Source organism: Narcine bancroftii, chromosome 3 (assembly GCF_036971445.1).
Source record: "Narcine bancroftii isolate sNarBan1 chromosome 3, sNarBan1.hap1, whole genome shotgun sequence".
NCBI lineage: Eukaryota > Metazoa > Chordata > Chondrichthyes > Torpediniformes > Narcinidae > Narcine > Narcine bancroftii.
The window spans coordinates 296468297-296491437 of NC_091471.1; the positions used below are offsets into that span (position 1 = coordinate 296468297).

At 41.3% G+C, this 23141-nt stretch overlaps 1 protein-coding gene across 31 annotated transcripts in view; it reads right to left on the reverse strand.

Moving 5' to 3' along the window:
* Nucleotides 1–23141, reverse strand: part of LOC138758949 (transcriptional repressor p66-alpha-like) — a 125258-nt gene that overhangs the window by 15289 nt on the left and 86828 nt on the right. For 24 of the 31 annotated variants that reach the window (XM_069928619.1, XM_069928615.1, XM_069928617.1 and 21 more), the window contains 4 exons: nucleotides 15146–15275; nucleotides 13131–13262; nucleotides 7812–7901; nucleotides 4469–4600 (listed from right to left, as the gene is read on the reverse strand). In XM_069928619.1, the coding sequence (XP_069784720.1) occupies nucleotides 4469–4600; nucleotides 7812–7901; nucleotides 13131–13262; nucleotides 15146–15275 (484 nt within the window). The remainder of the gene's footprint in view (nucleotides 1–4468; nucleotides 4601–7811; nucleotides 7902–13130; nucleotides 13263–15145; nucleotides 15276–23141) is intronic. The other 7 variants (XM_069928609.1, XM_069928611.1, XM_069928612.1 and 4 more) reach the window with 3 other exon arrangements.

Here is a 23141-nt window from a genome sequence, read left to right on the forward strand (position 1 = left end):
AGGCATGACCTTTATAAGAAGGATGGGTTACACCTAAGCCCAAAAGGGGTTAATATATTGGCAGGTAGGTTTGGTACCTAGCTGGGATGCGGTTTAAACTAATTTGGCAGGGGGATGGGAATCTGCACGATAGGGCAAAGGACAGGAAAGATAAAATAGGCAGCGAAAGTAAAAAATTAGAAAGAGCAAGGAGGGTGAAAAAAGCAAATCTGAAGGCTTTATATCTTAATGCAAGAATCATTCGGAACAAGGTAGATGAATTGGGTGTGGAAATTGAGACAAACAAATACGATTTGATTGAGATTACAGAAATAGGGCTGCAAGGTGGGCAAGCCTGGGAACTTAACATCCCGGGGTATACAATATTAGGAGGGATCGGCAAGAAAGAAAAGGGGGTGGGGTAGCATTGATGGTGAGAGAAGGGACAAACACGATTGACAGGAAGGTTATTAACTTGGAAGATGTGGAATCTATATGGGTAGAATGAAGAATAGCAAGGGGTGGAAAACGTTAGTTTTTAGGGGTGGTATATAGGCCTCCAAATAGTAATGTAGAGGTGAGGGAAGGCATAAAAAGAGAAATTAGAGAAGCGTGCAATAAGGGAATAGCTGTCATCATGGGAGACTTTAATTTACATATAGATTGGACTAGCCAAATTAGTAAAAATACTGAGGAGGAGGAATTCCTTGAATGTTTACGGGACGGTTCTCTAGACCAATATGTCGAGGAACCAACTCGGGAGTAGGCCATTTTAGACTGGGTATTTTGCAATGAAAAGGGGCTACTCAGCAATCTTGTTGTACGAGGCCCTTTGGGTAGGAGCGATCACAATATGATCGAATTCTCACTCGACATGGAGAGTGAAGAAATTAAAACCGAGATTAAGGTCCTGAATTTAAATAATGAGAATTATGATATGAGACGGGAGTAAGATTGATTCGGTGGTGTTTATGGGGGGGTTGACGGTGGATAGACAATGGAAAGCATTCAAAGATCTAATGGAAGAATTGCAGAAATCGTTTATACTGGTTTGGCATAAAAATAAACCAAAAAAGGTGACTCAACCGTGGATAACAAGGGGAATTAGAGACAGCATTAGGTCCAAAGAGAGAGCATATCAATTGGCCAAAAAAAGTACCAAATCCGGGGACAAAGGGATGAATCAAGAGGGCAAAAATAAATTACGAAAGTAAGCTTGCGGCAAACATAAAAACCAACTGCAAAAGCTTTTATAGATATGTCAAGAGGAAAAGATTGGTGAAATCCAGAGTAGGTCCCTTGCAGTCAGAATCAGGGGAATATATAATGGGGAATAAGGAAATGGCAGACCAATTAAATTCTTACTTTAGTTCTGTTTTCACAAGAGAGGATACAAATAACCTCCCAAGGATGTTGGGAAACATAGAGACTAATGCAAGGGAGGAGCTGGAAGAAATCAGTATCTCTAAGGACATGGTCTTGGGGAAATTGAAGGGATTGAAGGCCGATAAATCCCAAGGGCCTGATAATCTACATCCTAGGGTACTTAAAGAAGTGGACATTCAGATAGCAGATGCTTTAAGAATTATTTTCCAGAACTCGATAGACTCAGGATCAGTACCCATGGATTGGAGGATAGCTAATGTTACCCCACTATTTAAAAAGGGGAGATAGAGAAAAAGTGGGGAATTATAGGCCGGTGAGCTTTACATCAGTAGTGGGCAAAATGATGGAATCCATTATTAAGGATGTAATAGCGGAGCATATGACTAGCAGAAAAGGGATCGGATAGAGTCAACATGGATTTCCAAAAGGTAAATCGTGCTTGACAAATCTATTGGAATTCTTTGAGATGGTGACAGGTAAAATAGATGGGGGAGAGCCAGTGGATGTGGTGTACCTGGATTTCCAAAAGGCCTTCGATAAGGTCCCACATAAACGACTGGCATGCAAAATCAAGGCTCATGGGATTGGGGGCAAGGTATTGATGTGGATTGAGAACTGGCTGGCAGATAGAAGACAGAGAGTTGGGCTAACCGGCTCATTTTCTGAGTGGCAGGATAGAGTGACCAGTGGGGTGCCACAGGGATCTGTACTGAGACTCTAGCTGTTCACAATTTACATTAATGATCTAGATGAGGGGATTGGATGTAGTATCTCCAAATTTGCAGACGACACTAAGCTAGGAGGGGTTGTGTGCATTGAAGAGGGTGTCAGGAAGCTCCAGTGTGATTTGGATAAATTGTGGGACTAGGCAGATACATGGCAAATGCACTACAATGTGGATAAATGTGAGGTGATCCACTTTGGTAATACAAACCGGAGGGCAGATTACTATTTGAATGGCAATAGATTGGGAGATGGGGAAGTACAGAGAGACCTAGGGGTTCTTGTGCACCAGTCACTGAAGGTGAGCATGCAGGTACAGCAGGCGGTTAAAAAGGCAAATGGTATGTTGGCCTTCATATCAAGAGGGTTTGAGTATAGGAATAAGGATACCTTACTGCATCTGTACAGAGCCTTGGTGAGACCACACCTGGAGTACTGTGTGCAGTTTTGGTTGCCTTATCTGAGGAAGGATGTTCTTGCAATGGTGGGAGTGCAAAGGCGATTCACCAGGTTGATAACTGGAATGGTAGGAATAACTTGTGAGGAAAGATTGCGCAATTTGGGATTGTACTCGCTGGAGTTTAGAAGATTGAGAGAGGATCTCATAGAGACATATAAAATTCTGGCAGGACTGGACAGAATGGATACAGAAGGGATTTTCCAATGGTGGGGGAGTCCAGAACCCGGAGCCATGGTTCGAGGATAATAGGCAAACCATTTAGAACCGAGATGAGGAGGAATTTCTTTACCCAGAGGGTGGTGAATCTGTGGAATTCATTGCCACAGAGAGCAGTAGAGGCAGGTTCATTGAATATATTCAAGAGGGAATTAGATATATTTCTTCAGTATAAAGGAATTAGGGGTTACGGAGAGAAGGCGGGGACGGGGTACTGAACTTTAAGATCAGCCATGATCTCATTGAATGGCGGATCAAGCTCAAAGGGCCTAACCTACTTCTGCTCCTATCTTCTACGTTTCTAACCTTCTACACTATTCACAGCACCTCCAATCTTTGTATCATCTGCATACTTAAACCTGTGTCACATCAATAAAATTGGACGCATTTTCCATAAATTTGATGCCAGTCACTTCGCAAATAAAAATCCAGATTTTGTTTTCTGAAAGCAGCAGTTAACAATGCAGGTTGAGTGTGGAAATTGGCACTAATTTTAGATCATTTTAGTTTAGTTGTTAAGTTGACTAAGAATAACATAATTTTGGCATTCCAGCAAGGTTACTGGACACACAAGCAGATAAGGTCGTTAAAAAAGGCACGTGGTGTGCTTGGCTTCATTGGGTATAAATGCATGAGGTCATGTGGCAGACATATAAAACTTTGGTTGAGCCAAATTTGTAACGCTATGTACAATTCTGGTTGGCCCATGATATGAAGAATATAGTGGCTTTGGTAAGAGTATAGGTTTACCAGGTTATTGCTTGGTTCAGAAGGTATGAATTATGGGAAGAGATTGGACAAACATGGGTTGTTTTCTCTGAAGCATCGGAGGCTGAGTAGAAATCTGACAGAAAGGTATAAATTAATGAGTCATTAATGGGGTGAGATACTTTTTTCCAGGGCAAAATCATCACACACACGTTTAAGGTGAGGGGGAGAAAATTTAAGGGAGATGTGCGAAGCAAATAGTTTTACACAGAGTGCTGCCTGGAATGGGCTGCCTGGAGTAATGGCAGAAGCAGACACAAAGGTAGTATTTAAGAGACGTTCAGATGGACACATGATTTTAAAGGAGATGCAGGGATATATAATAGTTGCAAGAAGCAGAGTTTTATTTTGATTTGGACATTCTTTGGAGCACAGACAGGTGGGGCCAAAGGGCCGTTCCTGCGCTGTACTATTCTATGCTCATTCCATTGCTATTATATTGTTCGGTTTACTCAACAGGTAAAACTGCACACAAAAGTGAAATAAGGTCAATGAAACATCAATGCCCGCATGGTCACTCCAAACAAATGAACCTTTAGAAAAGTATTTGTGAATGTCAGCAACACTAGGAAGACTACATTTATTGCTCTCATCTCAAAGGTTTTGATTCAACCATCTACTCTGACAGATACCCAAGAAATAATAGGGTCTTTAATCTTAATCTACTTCTGATATCCTCCAATGAAACAGTTGCCAAACAATTCATCAAAACAAACCACTGCTTAATTCACTTGCGTTAATTTGTTGTATGTAAAGTGGTTTATTTCCTTAATATGCGGATAAGGAATCCATTGAATATAAGGTAACTATTTTGGAAAGATGTTACAAACTGCTGTGCAAATTCATCTGCTGGGTCCATTTCTGTAAGATTTGGAAGCAGTGGCTACTTCATTTCAATAACTCAAGAATATTGCTGTTCTCCCATCAGGCACTTACCTGGGCTCCTCTCACTAATGGAGGCATTACAATCTGGGGGTTCTGCTGGGATCCAAGCTTTGAGGTCCCCTGTTGACCACCACGAACCAATGGTGGCGGGATTACTGTACCCACTGCACGAGCAGTGGTTACCTGCAAGACAGGGGTACATCTTCAGAATTTTAAATACAATGACCAAAAAACTCTCTTGTCGCCTCCACACAATATTGCTGATAATATTTTCCACCTTGCCAAAGGATTCCGGGATTAACTTCTAAGGCAACGTACAATTTCAGTACGACCCAAGGAGCCCTCACTCGTGCTTTCTCCAACATGTGCTTTTGGTGAGGCATGAAGTGTCAGAGCTGCTAATGCACCTTTCGTTCATAACGCCCCGGCTGAAAGACAACTCAAGAAAGGCCGGGAGTCGGCACAGGAGTCCATGACCATCCTCACTCATTTTTCTCCCCGTCCCGTTATCCTTTGATGTTCTTTGTGCCCAAAATCTCTATCCTTCCATCAGAGAAGCTCGTTTATGTTTTACTGGAGCTCGGTGGAGAGGCTTGTAATTGCAATTGTTGTAGTTGATGTCCGGCAGTTGCAGTATTGCTCAAGGGAGCTGAAGAGAAATGGAACGTGTACCTTGAACATTCCAAGTCTTCACAGGCAAGACAATGCAATACTTCAGAAATAGCAGAACATTACAGCTAGCAATATCGGGAGGGCAGCAAGGACCCGAAAATAGTAAGAAAACAAATGATGAGCTAATTTGTATTCTTATTCCTTGATTTTAACCAAAGGAGAAGTAGTTCGAGATCATCTCCAACTCCAGCCACATGGGAGGTGACATGACCACTACTGAATGTCACCACAGCATCAGTTCAGAATCACTGCTTAATTCACTTGCGTTAATTTGTTGTATGTAAAGTGGTTTATTTCCTTAATGTGCGGATAAGGAATCCATTGAATATAAGGTAACTATTTTGGAAAGATGTTACAAACTGCTGTGCATGGAACACATGTGGACAGAGCAAGGATGAGATCAATCATTCATTTTCTAGCTCAGCCAGGAAGGATGAATGCTACTTCATATAATTCAACCGTTTTGGGTGAACCACACTTTATCAGACGACGTCAGTACCAAGCACTTCAAGAGTCTTATTTCTGACCTCAAAAAGTACAGTCAGATACCAGCAGCTTCATAAAACCCTCATTCATTCAGCAGCAATTTTAAATAGAACATTTTCCCTTTCTTGATTGGCTGGCACCAAGACCAGTAACAGCAGTTTAATTTAGATTAGTAGTTCAGCATGGATCAGACCGATAGTCTCTGCTCATTTCCTTAGATCAACATACACCAAAGGCAGATTCATTCACTTCCAGCCACATTATGAGGACCCCAAGTTCAACCATTCAGACAAGCTTTGGGTTCTCCCACTAATGCATAATACTGATCGACAGTGAAGGCACAGGCAAATCTTTACTCTATAACCATGCCACATTTTGCCTTGAATGAGCTACTCCATTCTTTTACCTTTCTGTCACTCACTGTGCACATGATCAAATCACCCTGAGAAGACTGCCCTGGTTTTTAATAATTTCTCTTTTTTTGTCAGCTTAACAATGATAGTAAAGGAAAATAGCAACAATCAGGTGCCCACGTTCAATTCTGAAATCTGCCTCAGTACATGTCACATTACAAAAAACTTTCTTCCAAATACCAGTTGATATACAGTAAAACCCCTGTTATCCGGAATCCAAGCAACCGGCAAAATATTGTAGAAAATAGGTAAAAAATACGGGTTTAAAATAGGCTCACCTCGCCATTAGTTTGCTAATCATGCCACATGCAAACTCAAGCAACCCGAAAATTCACTTATTTGGCATCTACCAATCCCCATAGGTGCTGGATACCAGGGGATATACTATATTTGATGTATCTCCATATTGTCGAGTGGAGGCATTTATTTCTGTGCCATGGATAAAGGTTTCCTCTAATGGAACTATCATTAAGCTGTGAAGCTAAATCTATCCCCCTCTCTGCAGGCACCAACATTTCTGTTTTCTCTACTTAATCACTTACCTTGAAGATGCACAATCTCATTACTTCAACCCCTGCGGCAGGACCTTATGGCCCAATTGTTTCTCCTAGCACCATGGGTTGTGGTGCAGTGATATGGTGACGTTTACACACCAAAGGTCATAAGTGGATGTCTGATAATGTCATCGTTTGCCAACAATGCTGGGCAAAACGTAGTTAGTGATACATGGATTCAATAGAAACATTTAGCCTGAAACTAGAATTGTAAAATAAAAATTGGGTTGTTTGGTGTCTTTGTAAATACTTGTAATTAAAATCCAGGGAAAATGCATTAAAAGTAAAAACAATAAAGTCATTGAACATTTCCCCAATAAATCTGAAATCTGATTTAATCAAGAGATTCATTTTGCATCCTGGCCCTCAGAATTGCTTGTCTTGACAAAGTGAGCTCAGTAACTCTTCTCAGAGATTTAAGAGGTCAAACAGGTGTAGGAAAACTTCTCAATTTTCACCATTTCAATCTGTTTTTCTTCTCTAGTGGATAATTGATGCAGACCATAGAATGATAAAACACATATTAAAAGCTCTGTTGATCCATCATTTCACATATTGCCACAATACACGCATCCGTATCTATTTAGTAGGGCTGAACAAAGTCATTGTAATATTCACCACACCAGTTTCCATTTAAGCAATCCACAAGGATACTGACTTAGATTCCAAATATTTGTTCGAAATTATACCAAGAGTTCACTAAATTTAACTGTTATATCATTTCCAAAGGAATCCTCCCCAGTCAACATGCCTTGAATACGATGAACTTCATTACTACTGAGCTGAACCACCAGGATGACAAAATTCACCCTCCAAATTTAATCCAAGATTAGAAGGAAGCTGCATACTTTTCCCAAAACATAGTAGTTCATTGTAATTCTATGAAGCTTTAGTGAAAATACTGTATCAATGGTTTACAAAACACATGTAGGAAGGATTAATGGTGGCTGCCATTCAGTTTTAAGACTCTGACAATCATGCAATCATCCAGTTTATGATTTCGGCATGGAACTACAGCTTTGCAATGGCTTGATTCATATCCATTATTTCCCTTGCAGCAATGATGTTGAGCAGCATTGCCAACTTCTGAGTCTTAACCAATCCAAGTTTATTCCTGTGATCCAAAGACCTGACAATGAAGTATAGTCTCCGAGCTCATCAACTTCATTCACCCAATCAGGAATCGAAAATGCAGTCTCCTCACACCACCCAACCCCCACCTTTGTCAATCAACCCAAGACCTGGCAAAGCCCCAGTTGCTACACTGACCTGGAAGTTGGGCTTGCCAGTGGGAACATGCAGCGTTCCCCGGACCAGCGGGGGTGGGGTGGCCATGGCAGTGCCTGTCGAGACAGCAGACTGGGAAGAGAATATTGAAAAGAAGCACAAACATACATGAGAAAGCTGAGGAACACAAGGAATGCAAACATATCGCCTGTTTGAAGAGATATTCTGTTGAAATCACTCAAGCCAATCAGGCTGCTGGACATGATTGGTCCTGTAGTAGAAACAAATGCAAGACATCCATCTTTCAATCCCAGCAAGGTTTATCACATCAACTTGGATCTTCCCCACTTCTCACCATCTTTACGGTTCTTTGCATTACGATTTCCAAATTACTTTCAAGTCTGAAGGACTGCACCTTAGAACTGTTTTCTCCTGCTAAGACCTGTTTGAAACTCAGGCTCCAAGGTGGAAAGGACAGTAGTCCTGTCCAATGTACCACACAGAATCTGCACACCTACATCTTGGCCTTGCATTTATCCACACACTTTCTTTCCTTCAGCCACCCTGTGGGCAAGCTGAGGAATATGGGGAACATACAACTGATGTAAACAGCTGCAAGAGATCTGCCACTAATCAGAATTTTAACTAGTACTCAAAACAGAGTAAAAGCGCAATGCTGGAGAAACTCAGCAGGTCAGAGTACTTAAAATAGCGAAGTTAAAGATACAGAACCAAAGTTTCAGGCTTGAGCAAAATGTAGGCAGGTGCCCGAGCTTTGCTTATACCTTGGTGAAGGGCGAAGCATGAAGCATTGGTTATGTATCTTAATCTTTGCTATGTGAAGTACTCTGTTTACCTGCTGAGTTTCTCCAGCATGGTATTTTTACTTCAGTTGCTGTATCTGCACACTTTCATATTTTACTCCTCAAAACAGAGATGTGACATCTGCCTTGCCTGATTGTTGGTTATTCATTTATTTTCTGATCAGAAATCCTTTCTCAAGAACAAATGTTTTCTGCATGAAAGTCCTCATGATGTTCTTCTTGCTCCAAAAACAGTTTGACCCTTGATAATTTCTGACTTTTAAAAAGAGAAACATGATTGTATCACCAAACCAGCGAACTGATTTACAATTCTCACACCACATCCCTGGACCCATTTCACCCCAATTCCATACGTGGTTAGCCTGAGCCCAAGGGAATACACAGGTCATGCATTCTACACATAACCTGTGGCCAATAGCAGGGCAGAGATGTTGCAGGATGAATTTCTCAAGCCACAAACAATCCAGATACATTGATAACAAAGTAATACATGAAAAACGTTCCTTTTTTACTTGCTCTCCTTCATCAATAGAGTGATTCAGATCAGAGAACAGCATAGGAACAGGCCCTTCAGTCCACATTTGTGCCGAACATGATGCCCAATTTAAACAAAAATTTTGCTTGTACTAATACCTATTAATAGGAGGACTCGAAGCAGTTTGGAGGAAGTAAGAGATCATGGGGTCCATGTTCACAAGACATTCAAAGCTACTGCACAGATTGATAGTGTTGTTAAGATGGTGTATGGTATGCTGGCCCTCATTAACTTGGAGATTGAGTTCAAGATCTGTGAGGTAATATTACAGCTATACAAGATATTAGTTAGACCCCACTTGGAATATTTGTTCAGTTTTGGTCACCTCATGATGGTAAGGTTGTAGATGCTACAGAAAGGGTCCGGAAGACATTTACAAGGATGCTACCTGGATTGGAGAGCACAATATTAGGATAGGTTGAGTGAACTTGGTCTTTTCTCCTTGCAGCGACAGAGGATGAGGGATGACCTGATAGAGGTGTATAAGATGTTAAGAGGCATTGATCATGTGGTTGGTTTGAGGTTTTTCCCCAGGGACATAGTTTTAAGGTTCTTGAGAGTAAATACGGTAGGGGGGGGGGGGTGAGGGAGTGTAAGAGGTATGTTTTGCATAAGAGTAATGGGTACATGAAATACGCTGCTGGCAATAGTGAGAGAGGCAGGGACAAAAAGGTCTTAGATAGGTACATAAAGTTGCAAAAAAAAATGGAGGGTTATGCAGTAGGAAAATTCTAGGCAGTTGTTAGAGAAGGTTATTACGTCGGCACAACGCTCTGGTCAAAGCGCTTGTTCCATGCTGTAGATTTCTATGTACCCCCCTATTCTCTGCAATCACATGTTTGTCAGAGCCTCTTAAATGTTGCTGCTGCCTCCACTACCCCAGGCAGCCCAGTCCAAGCACCCACCTGTGTCTGTGAGAAAACTGTGCCCAGACAACTCCTTTAAATTCACACTCCTCACCTAAAATGCATTTTCACTCTGCAAAATATTTTGAATGTCTCCTCCATCAATGCCTCTTACAACTTTATCAACTTCAAACAGGTCACCCCTCCGCCTCTGATAATCCAGAGAAAACAACCCAAGTCTATCCAATCTCTCCTTATAATTCATGTCCTCGAATCCAGGAAATATCCTGGTAAATCTCTTCCATACCCTTTTCAAAGCCTATCTGTAATGGGGTGACTAGAATTGCACATACAGCTGCACATGGCTTCCTTACCCTTATACTCAGTGTAGGGAAGTAACCACAGGCCTCTTTACCATTCTATCTACATGCATGGCCACTTTTAGTATTGATGGATTTGAATCCACAAATCCCTCTGCACATCAGTACTTTTAAAAGTTCTGTCACAATATATGGCCACAATTTTCTTCACCCGGGACTGAGTGAGAAACTTTAAAAAAATTGTCCATGATATCCATGACCACATTCGACATCAAGACAGAGGATCGCTTAGACTTCAAGGCAGAAGATCACTCTGGTCTAATTCAAATAAACTTAGGGGAAGGAATATTCAAGGTAAATAAATTGCAAAATAAAAGGAACCTTCGCATTATTTGTATAATTTGTGCTCAGCATTTTTCACATTAACAAGGCCAATAAACAGTGATTTAAAAAAAGCTGAGTGTTTAGAACAAGATACCTCTTCAAACATTTCATATGAAGCTAAGCAAGTCATGGGAAGGATTATAAGGCAATAGATGGCAAAGAAAGACGACAAGTTGAGCAACTTAACCTTTTAAATAGACAGTCATCCTTCTGGGGCTTTCATAATAAACACTCCATGTAATTACAAAACAAAAGCTTCTGAGATTTCAGTGAATTAAATTCCCTCTTGCTCCCCCCTCATTACTTTCTCTCTCCATTACTTCACTGAAGGCACATGCATCAGTCATTCTCTGCGGCAACTCAATGAGCATTGCCAATCTTGCAGTATTACAATCAAGCACACTCCTGTCCTCCAATTATTCCCAAATTTCTGGAAGATGTGCAACATTGGAAAGAGATCAATGCTGGGAACTTAGGGGAGTTTGGGCAGGGCCAACTGTAGTATTCAACCACCATCAAATATTCCTCCAGATAAAAGCAGACAACTTTCACACCTGTGTGAATGGGCACATAGTACTACTCTTTGGCTTGGCTTCGCGGACGAAGATTTATGGAGGGGGTAAAAGTCCACGTCAGCTGCAGGCTCGTTTGTGGCTGACAAGTCCGATGCGGGACAGGCAGACACGGTTGCAGCGGCTGCAGGGGAAAATTGGTGGGTTGGGGTTGGGTGTTGGGTTTTTCCTCCTTTGCCTTTTGTCAGTGAGGTGGGCTCTGCGGTCTTCTTCAAAGGAGGTTGCTGCCCGCCAAACTGTGAGGCGCCAAGATGCACGGTTTGAGGCGATATCAACCCACTGGCGGTGGTCAATGTGGCAGGCACCAAGAGACTTCTTTAGGCAGTCCTTGTACCTTTTCTTTGGTGCACCTCTGTCACGGTGGCCAGTGGAGAGCTCGCCATATAACACGATCTTGGGAAGGCGATGGTCCTCCATTCTGGAGACGTGACCCATCCAGCGCAGCTGGATCTTCAGCAGCGTGGACAGCATAGTACTACTAATCAATAAGGAAACTACGATAAAATTGATTTCTGATTGGTATCACTTTAAGGTTACAGAACCAAGGCAGATAGTATTAAGATACAAGTCAATTGTGATTTGAACGCAAGAGCATATACAAGGGGTTAAATTGTCTATGTGTGGTGATGATGGGGGAGATGACAGATTTGAATGGTTCAAGGAGTTACAACCCTGGACATGCATTAGAATCCAAATGCAAATTTTATTTACCATCAACAGTAAACAGGAAACTGGAGACAGATCACCTGCACACAAAACGATCTCACTAATGTGCATGTTCACTAAACTACAGATATCCAGAGAAGGGTTAGCGAACAATACCTGCCACCCTCCCCCCCTCCCCGAGGTACAGGCATGGCACACAGAACAAAGAAGCTAACTACGGATATGAATGTACAAGTTAAACCACATGAACTCTGATGGTCCCCCAGGTGCGGGCCACACTGAGCCCCCACTCTCAGACACACCCAAGTTCAGGGTCTTTGTAGAGCAAAAGGAAGAGAGCAAAGATGGTGACTGAGAACATATGCTCAGTTTTTAGACTCCTTGGATGGAGGCTGGCCCAGCCACTGAGTCATGTGACCAAGTGAGGATGATGATCAATCAGAAGGTGGCTTAATCTGGGGTATCGAGTCACACGACTTCAGGTTGAAAGTTGGTTCAGTCCATGGGTGGGTCTGATTTTCACTGCAGATAGACCTTTGAGCAGTGAGGCGTTTCCTGTTTAACCACTGAGGTGACCCTTTGTGATACACCAAGGCACAATGACGTTGCACTGATCTGACTGGCATAGATACACTCCCGAGTAGTGCAGCTAGAGGGCAGTTCTTCACACCAAAATAAAATATAACAGCTTCTACAATTAGTATAGACCTGGAATCCAGGATCAAAACTAATCCTTACAAACAACAGCCAAGTCCAAAATTTGACTGAGGAGAGATTGTACTGGAAGTAAGCATCACAGAACTCTTTGCAACCACTGGAAGAACAACACTGCTGCCTGAGCAGGAGTGAGGGAGGGAAAGAGGGTTGTCTCATTTAATCTACTACTGTGACATATTCTGCACAGGGAGGACATCCAGACCAACCAGCCCGTGCTAATGATGCCGTCCACAAGTTTTCTCCCAATCAGTTTGACACCAACCCTCCATTGACTTCCCTCTCCCCTGTACTTAATTTTCTTTAGGAAGCATCTAAACAATTTGCTTGAGCAATGTCCCATGGTTACTGATGCCATACACAGCTTCCCTAAAGAATTGCACCACTAAGTATTTTGTGCAATTCCAGATGGCTGTGTTTGAGTGATTTGTCATGGTTTGAGAACAAATCCGCTGTGTGAGATGACTGGGAAGGGTAAGGAGGCAAAGCCAACACGAGTACCTTTGGAATAGTGGCCTCCTTCTGAATCTGACTCTGGCGGAGTTTCTTGAGCAGGACAAGTTTGGCCTCCTCTAACCGCAGCTCTTCCTTTAATTGCTTAATCATTCTTTCTCGTTCCTCCGGGGTGCTCTTCTGAAAGGTAAGAGGCCAAAATACAAAAATTTAATTTTATTACAATCAGCCTTATCTGAAGCCAGTGGAGCAATGTGGCAGGCACTGGCCTGTCTGTCAAGAAACCCAGTTTTCATATGCAAGCCAAAACATTCAACATGAATGTCTTGCTCCACAGCAAGTGTTGGTGTCAGAACCCAAACACACTCATGCACAAGGTTCACCAGGAAGTGAATGGGAGCAGGAATCCTGGATAAATTTTCATACATGTCAGAAACTTGAGCATTAACTCTCAAATTCACCTTCAAGGAAACAACCAATTCATACCAGACCTAAAATCTCTTCGACCCCATTTGGCCATGCCAATCAAGATGCCTACTTCCATTAGTCCCATTTTCCTGCTTTTGGCCTATATTCCTCGAAACCTTTCCTATCCTTGTGTCTAAGTGTCTTTAACTCGGTAGTTGCACCTGCCTCTTTCAAGTCCTCTGGTAGCTCGTTCCATAGATCCACCACCCTCTGAGAAACCTGCCCCTTAGGTGACCTTTATACCTTTCCTCTCAAATTTAGTTTTAGACTCTCCAATCCTGGGGGAAAAGACCATGATCATTCACCTTATCTATACACCTCATGATGTTATAAACCTCCACCTCCCATTCTCCAGGGATACCAGACCCAGCCTATCAAGCCTCTCCTTACAATTCTGCCCCCTATGGATTTGAATCATATTTTTCTAGGACACTGCAACCAGAACTGTCGCAGAACATCCTGTAACAATGACATCTTAATGAAGGCAAGTGCTCCATTTGCCTTCTTTACCTCCCTGACTGATTGTGCCCTCCAGTTACCATATCTGCTGCTATTTTGATACCTATTAATGCAATGCTTATTGTAGATATTGCTGGAATCAGCATGTTGATACTCATCCTCAAATCCCTTTGAACTGAGAGGCTATTTCAGGGGATAGCTAATCACACAGTTGTGGGTCTGGAATCAGCAGAGATTTTTGCTCTCCATTATGGAGATCAGACTTGGGTACAATGCCAGATCTATTTAAATGAGTTTAAATTATTTGACTGTTGTGTTGATATCTGAACTCTTCACTCCAGATATCAAGTGCAGGCTACTGGATTGCTTACCAGCTCCACACCACTCTTTCCTTCGAATTCTGGCTTTTGATCACACAAGTCATATTTTCAGACACAAGACAACATCCTTATCCTCAGCTCATTTCTTATCAAACAAATTCTCAAGGATATGCTTACTCGAGTGGTACAAATTCACAGGTCCACACACCATTCAGTATCATTTCCAAGGAAGAAAAATTCCCACCGAATCATCAGAAGGCTCTTTGGCTATTGGTGAACTTTAAGTGCCTGCTTCAACAGCCCCAAGGACAGCAGAAGACCCATTCTTTGAACTGTCTCTAACAAGGGATACTGACACAAATCACAGCAACTTGATGTAGACCAGATCAAGCCAGCAAAGGAATGGTTCCTTTGTGGCCTTACCAATTCCATGCCCACTTAAAATTTGCTGCAAAACTCTAAACATGCCAAAGGAAAATTGTTCACAATTCCCAAAATTTACCCAGAATAAAGTTCCTGTGAAATTAGAATTCAGGTCATCAGAGATATTACAAATAATCCCATAAGTGGAGTGGGAAGGAGAAAAAGATTTGGTTTAAAAATATAGCTACTCTTTTAAAAAAGGATATATAGAAAGAAACAGGAAGCAGAGGTAGGACGCCTTTCAGCTCATCATGCCTATGCTAGCTCTTTGAAAAACCAATCAAATGTACCCAGCAAACATTCAAAAAACAAATGTGATATATAAACATAAACTTGCATATATTTAAAAAAAACCTGAAGCTAGAGGTTTGGATGAGCGATGTTCTGCCTCACCATAATGTCGTCCAGATTTGCACTTCTTCCAAGTTCTTTCGAAAGCCCATTCAGCCGGGGGCTTGAGGGTTCATTGTCAGAGAGGATGATGATATCTGGAGATGGGGCACGTTTTCCCTTCTTCATTTCACTGAAAGAGATTGGATGACAGGTTGAACAGGGCAGAAAGGATTGGAAAGGACAAGAACCAACCTCATGGTTCTCCATCCAGAGAGGACAATCTCTCCACTCATCCTTTTATCTCACCAAAAACACCTCTGAATAGCAGAGTATACAGCATAGTCCTATCTGATCTCATTCGATCAGCATATCAATTTCAGGCTTTCCCATGATCCCATTGCTTCTATTCATCTCAACGTCTCCTTCAGTAAGCAAATTAAACATTATTTTAAGGGAGAAAAACATTTTAAACTGCTCTATGGATTTACATGAAATATTGTTTGAGGATGCTCAATCTGCTGTCAATAAATGCATCTGGATATTCACAACATTAACATTCAGAGCAATGCAGCCATGTGATTGGGGCAGGGGAGAGGTGAGAGGGACTGGTAGGGTGGGAGGGGTAAAAGAAGTTTAGAGAGCTGAATGGGGTCACAAAAAGAACAGGAGACTGAGGGAGAGAAGAGGGTGAACAGAGTAGTGATTCAAAATCAGATTATTTTGGTTATCTTTGCTTCATTTCAGTTCGGTTTGAAAATGTGGCTTGTGAATTTTGTAAAGATGTGCCCATTCACAGCAGCAACAACTTCGCCATGTGCATTGCTCAGAATCTGACTGTTCATGTGTATCTCAAACCCAGCACAGCCAAATCTGTGATCACTGGGAAGGGCGAATGGTCGAGAACAAGGAGAAACAGTTACCAGCATCCCAGGGGAGACCTCGCGCTTCTCATTACTCCTCAGTGCAAACTTCGCAGGTGATAATTTGTAAAACTGAGGAACTTTTAATCGTTTTTCCAAAAAAAAAGTACATTGGAAGTTAAAATTCTTCTTCTTCTCCAGGCGCTTTTCAAAAGTCACTAGTATCATCAATCATCATTTGCCATGGACATAACTGGACAGAGAAGTGTATTCACAGAACCTTTGAATATTGTGTCATATCTTCCTGATGCTCCCTCTGCACTCCTTTGGACCCTACTTAAGGTTATGAAGCGATGATACTAACCACCGGCTAGCAGGCAGCATCCATGTGTTTAAGTGCCTGGGAACAAACTTCCTGTATGTTAATTGGCCAGAAAGAAAATGTGGTCATGTGACTTAGGCATTTCCTTTCCCCTGTCACCTGACTGCCCGAGTGAAACCCATGGCAACAGCTGGCTGAAACTGGTTTAAGACACATTGCCTTCATTTTGTGAAGGGAGGTAGGATTCAGGTACTGAAACAAAATGGAGCCCATCAACAAACAAAAAGCCTGGTGATACATACAGCCCACTGCCAGCACAGCTGTCACTCCTGCAGACTAGATCTGTGAAGATTATCATGAATTAAGACTATTCAGATGCGTGTATACAAAATATTTGAAAAAAGTTTCTGAAATAAAGTTCTGAAGATGATCGAAGCATTTTAGGCACAAAATGTTTACACAAACAGTTACAAAAGATATTGGAAGCCCTTCATTTCTGAATGAGTTGGGGAGAAGGGAATCACTTACACATTTTAAAACCCCATCCGCTTTATCTTAATGTTGCTAAATTGTTAGATCATGCAGGCTGGAGGTCAAACCCAGTCCTCTACACCTCGTGGCACAGTTTAAGCTTCATTTTCATAACTGTTACCTCATTAAGAAAAGTTGTATTGTGGCTGCCCTTTAGTTGTGGAGTGATGGGGTCCCTTGCTGTAAGCCTGTTTCAGGCAACTGTTCTAACAACGATGGTGTAAAATAACAGAGTGTAGCCAGAAAACCAAACAATAATTTGCACATGTACACTTGGATGTAAAATACTGAAGCAACTCAGAATTTGCTACGCCAAGTTGTCAGTTCAATGTGCAGAGTATGGGTGCTTGAAATGAATTGCCAGGGGTGTTTGGTGGAGGCTGGTACAATAGGGACATTTAAAAGTGGAGGAAACTGGAGCACCCAGAGGAAACCCACACAGACACGGGGAGAATGTACAAACTCCTTACCAACAGCACTGGATTCAATCCCTGGTCACTGGTGTTGCACTAACCACTATCCCAACCATGCTGCCCTAGGAATTATTTTCTTGGGGGACCTTTCCTGGACCCAACATACTGATGTCATCGTGAAGAAAGCACATCAGCGCCTCTACTTCCTCAGGAGTTTGTGGAGGTTTGGTATGACATCAGAAGCCTTGGCAAATTTCTACAAATGTGTAGTGGAAAGTGTGCTGAACTGCGGCACCAATACCACTAAGCGGACGGAAAGCCCTGCAACAGGAGTGAACATAGTACATCATAGGCAAAACTTTCTCCACCATTGATAAAATCTACACGGATGCTCCCTTGGAGAGCAGCAGTAATCATCAAGGATCCACACCACCCAGGACATGCTGTTCTTGCTGCTGCCATCAGGAAAGAGGTATCGGTGCCACAAGACTCGCACCACCAGGTTCAGGAACAACTGCTACCCCTCCACCATCAGCCTCCTAAATAACAGACTTAATCAGAGACTCATTTAAGAACTCTCACTTTGCATGATATTAGAATTTTTTTTCTGCATTTGTAATTTGTTTACATTTCTCTCTTTTGTACACCTATCTTTTTCTTGAGTACCGAGAAGAAGGCCTACTTGGCCCACAGGAAAAAGAACCTCATGCATGTACTCTGACAATGAATTTGAACTTTGAACATTGTGAGTGCAACGTCGTTTTCTTTTCTGACAATCAATTTTCTTCTGTTTTTATGGCAAACAGAAGCTGCTTTGCTCCACATGGAACCCATTTTGCTGGGTGACAGGACATAACATCACATCTCCACAGAAGAGTAGGAGGTTCCTCCAAATAACAAAGTTGTCCACTCTTAAGTAAACTTCATAATACAATTATACAGGTAAACAAGAAGATTCAGGTGACTCCTGCATTATGTGGGAGGGCTGTATTTCTAGAAAGCTGTTGTATTGATTTCCCGTATATGTGTCAAGCAACGCAAGGTGAAAAAAAAATCAACTTTGGATTTTTTTCCACAAAATTCTATCAGAGTGAATTTTTATTCTATGTCACCGAGGAGTGAATTGTAAATTCTGCAAGGACAAATTTCCTTGACTCAAATAGCATTAATGCAGAGATTGCCTGTATATTACATATTATAGAAATCTAGTACGATAGTAAATTTGTAGCATTTTGAATATGGCAAAAGTATCAAAATATGCAGCATTTTGAAACAAACTTTGACAAGGCTGCAAGGTAAAACAGAGGTTTGGTGAGGCAATTTGTTTCAGTTTCCCAGTTTTCTCAAGAGTTAAACACACCAGCTTTTCAGTGGCATTACTTGTAGATCATACTGACAAAGTGTACAAAAGCACAGCTCACTACACAGATACAGGAAAAGGGACAGTGCTCTTCCCATAATCTGTAAACATCCTGCTCTTGTGCAACGGGCTGCTCCATTAACCTCATGAGAACTGCAGTGATAGACAAACTGCAGGATAATTGTACAGCAAAACCTCTGGAATTCAGCACTTATGGGGATTGTTAGAGCCGAATATGTGAATTTTCCGGTTGCTTGAGATTGCATGTTGTGCAATGGCAAACTAATGGCAAAGTCCATCAATTTGAATCTTCCATATTTTTACCTATTTCTGTGATTTTTTTTGCCGGTTGCTTGAATTCTAGATACCTGGGTGTTTACTGTATTTGGGGAGGGAGGGAGAGTGAGAGGTGTGTGTGTGTGTGTGTGTGTGTGTGTGTATATCTTATTACCTATCTCCCATTCTATATGACCAGGACTCTAAGCTTTGTGCTTAGATTCTTTCCTTGCTCCTTATCTGACTTTTCACATTATAGCCTGTCTCTGATAAATACCTAAACATCTTCCTACCTATATCTCGCAGCATTCTCCCCTACAAATACACATATTTGTTTTCATTTTTCTCCTCAAACATTCTTGGTTAAATGGTGACAGTAAATTTGCCTCAATTTCAGTGGGTGGTTGGAGAATCAGTTGGGAGAGTTGATAGTCACAAGGCATGGAATGGGGATTGTTTTAAAAGACAGCATAGACTTGAGGGGCGAACAGATACCTCCGTGAGGAAAGAAAATGTACAGAAAATAACATCAATGGCACAGTGGAGCCATTGCTTCAGAGAACAGAGTCACGTCCAATCCTGCCCTCAGGTGGTGGGGTGACTGCACTTTTTCCTATGACCGTGTGGGGTTCCTCTGGGTGCTCTGGTTTTCTCTCATGTTCCAAACACATGCATGTTGGCAAGTTAATTAGCTGCTATAAATTGACCTGAATGGTAGAATCTGGGGTGGAGGAAGAGTTGATCAGAATGCGGGAAGTATAAAGAAAAGGTGATTAGCGTAAATGGGTGGTGATGGTCATATACATTTGTCACAAGCTGCCTTCTATTCCCAATTTAGCAAATGATTAATTTTTAAATATTTTATCAATTCTATATTGAGAAGATGTCAATATTAAGAAACAGCAAACGTCAATAGAAATGGGAGCACCAGTACAGGAGCCACTCAGCCTCAGTTAGATGGGCACTCTTCTTGTGGAGGTGGAGGGGACGGCCTGAGGTGAATTCTGGTGCATGCAACTTTCTTCCATCCTTTGCAAAACAAATGGCTTCCTGAATTACAGATAGTTCTTTCTCTAGATATTTGGTTCATTGTTGGCTGAGTCCAGGCTACAAATGTATCATCCATCTGATGTACATGAGCAATTTTACACAAGATGAAATGGGATGGTAGGCCACATTGATGGGTCTTGGCACAGCAGCTTTCAACTTGCAAAACCAGCCAAGATTTACTGAGAACTGGCATCAGTCAGGATTGTTAAAATAATGGAAACAATGGGAAACTACTCAAACATTTCAGACTTCCTCCCCATCCAATCATTATACAGTACTGGAGCCAGCCACTCAGTCCTTTGTCAGCATATATAGCTCGTCCTACTCTGGGCTTTGCCGGTTGTCATGAATTATCTTGAAAAATATTATCCTATTCTCTTTCTTAAAATCCCAGACAGAATCAACTTCCAACATCCAGGCAGGCAGCAATTCCAGGTGTCAACCATTTGCTATTAACATATTTATCCCTCACGATTCTGTCAGAATCACATTAAAGCAATGCACTCAATGCACTTCCACTTAATCATTTGGAAATGGCTTCTCTGCATGATCCCCTCATTGTTTTCAACATTTAATCTCAAACTTTCCACAAGCGGAATACTGGAAGCGTAAAATAAGAACAGAAAGTTCTGCGAATAGTAAAATCAGGCGGTGGAAAGAGAAACAGAATTAACATTTCAGGTCCAAGATCTTCCTTCAGAAATGGGTAAATCCAGTGTAAATTTGTAGAGAATGTGGGGGGAAGGTCTACAGAAGGCTTACAAGCCTGAAAGACCAGCACCTCTAAGTTCGAGCAGTCCTTCCCCCAATTGCTATCAAGCTCTTTAGCCTCCCTGCACTACCCAAACCATAACGAACTCCAGGACCTTCAAAAGATCTATTGGCTCTATTTAACCATCTTTTCTTGTTGCATAAACTACAATTGAGAATATTTATTTATCTATCCTTTCATATTTATTATCTTTATTTCTGTCCTGGCATATTGTAGTAATTTAATTTATTCTATTGTCGTTGATGTATGTTGTGTACCCGTTTGGAGACAGCAGGTAAGAGTTCTTGTGCATCTGTATATTGTAAATTTTATGTTAAATTAAATTAATTTTTTTAATTTAAATTTTAAAGAAAATAATTTTTAAATTTAGACTTACAGCAATGGTAACAGGCCATTTCAGCCCACTAGCCCCTGCCACCCAATTACCTACAACCCATCCCAAAGGTGGGAGGAAACCGGAGCCCCTGGGGAAAACTCACGCACACACAGGGAGAACGTACAAACTCTTTATAGATAGCCTGGGATTTGATCCCTGGTCCCGATCACTGGCACTGTAAAGGCATTGCACTAATCACTATGTCAACCATGTTCTTACGAATATTACAATAAACTCATCATCTCAAACCAAGAGGGCATCCAAAAGTAGTTTATTGACAAATAAATGCCACTCCTAGCACCATCAAGGACCACTTCCATCACCGGCTGATGAGCAAAAATGGAATCAGTACTCCAGTTCCAGCTAAACCAGTGTTTTTATAGAGGTTCAACATAATCTTGAGTTTTTTTAAAACCTGTATAAGTTTATAGAGTTTATACCTTCTTTCTGGTTGTAAGCTCCAGGTGCACATTTCTAAATATACCTCTTCAAATGTTAAATCTTTATCCAAAATTCTCACTGTATCTTTTGAATTCTCCTTTGTTTGGCTGTTCTCTCAAATTTATACGACACAGTCAGGCCACTGCACTCCCACCATCACTCCTGTCTCACCAATCTTTATCAACTTTGTGTCCAAATCTAGGGCATGATGGCAAAACTATCAACTTCCTAATATCTTTCCAAGCCTGGAAAACTCAGTTTCTGACTCTGCTCTATCAGTAGCAGGATATTTTGATGCCTGGCAGAAAAAAAACTTCCCAAAACTTTAGTACTTCTGGTCACTCAAAGACATCCCAACATTTTTACAGCCAATGTAAAATTTTTTTTCAAAATTTTTTATTTTTTATACTATGAACCATATTGACCAAAATACACACAAACATTTCCCTCTTGAATATACACAGTGTAATTTTCTCCCCTTTTTCCCCCTCCCTCCTTCCCACCCCCTCCCACTAAACATTCAACATATACAATACATTAAACCCATTAAACAATGTTATCACACAATGAAAATAAACAAGAAAATTGTGTCATCTACTTTTACACACTGGGTCAGTTCATTTCGTCTTCTTCTCATTCTATCATTTCAGGGGGTGGAGGTCCAGGGTAGGGCCTCTTTGTTGTGTTCCATGTACGGTTCCCAAATTTGTTCGAATACTGTGATGTTATTTCTTAAATTATATGTTTTTTTTTTCAATGGAATACATTTATTACGTAGCTGTACCTTTGAAACATTGCACAGCTGGCAACATGACACTCATTCACACATGTGCTTCTACAACAATGGCATACTAGAGATGTTGAGAGAAAGAGGAATATAATTTTTTTTTCCACTGTTGCATTTTGCCTCTCACTATAATGTCACTGCCCCATCTTCGCTTCCACATAAGTGCCTTACACTGTTTTAACGACAAAAGGAAGTTGGTGGTAAATAAAGCCTGCTGCATTTAACTTCAAGACTGCTTCATTCACAGGGAGTGTAAGTAGGTTTTATGATCCAGCAATGCCAAATAATAATGCTACAAGGGTTAGTGGACAGTTTATTCAAGTGGAGCAAACAGATTACACAATTCAAAGGCAAACACTCTATGGGATTTGTAGATCTGTGCCAGACTATTCACTCTTGAACTGAACAGTATTCAAATCCACATAGATCTTGGAAATGTTGTGAAAGAAGTTTATCAGCAAGTATGCTGACAAAATAGGGAATCCTGACATGGTCCCATGGAAATGCCCAAATGTACATGGTGAGCCAGACAATTAACTCATTATGAAGGCATTTTAAAAAAAATAAAGAAGTCCATTATTAGAGAAATTATTTTTTTTTAAGAGAAAGATACAAGAACCTGGGGTGGGAGCAGTGTGGAAGTGAGTGAAGAGAATGCTTACATCATGCAGTTGGAACTTTCAAAAGAGAACTGGATAATCATGAAGGAGAAAAAATTTACAGGAAGAGAGATAAACTAGACAGAAGCTAGTCTGGGACCACCAAAAGATCTGTCTGCACTATTGAAACATCTCCTATCATTTCTTGCATTGGCTACAATTGTGAATATTTAACTATCTGTCCTTTTGTGTTTATTATTTTTTTCCAA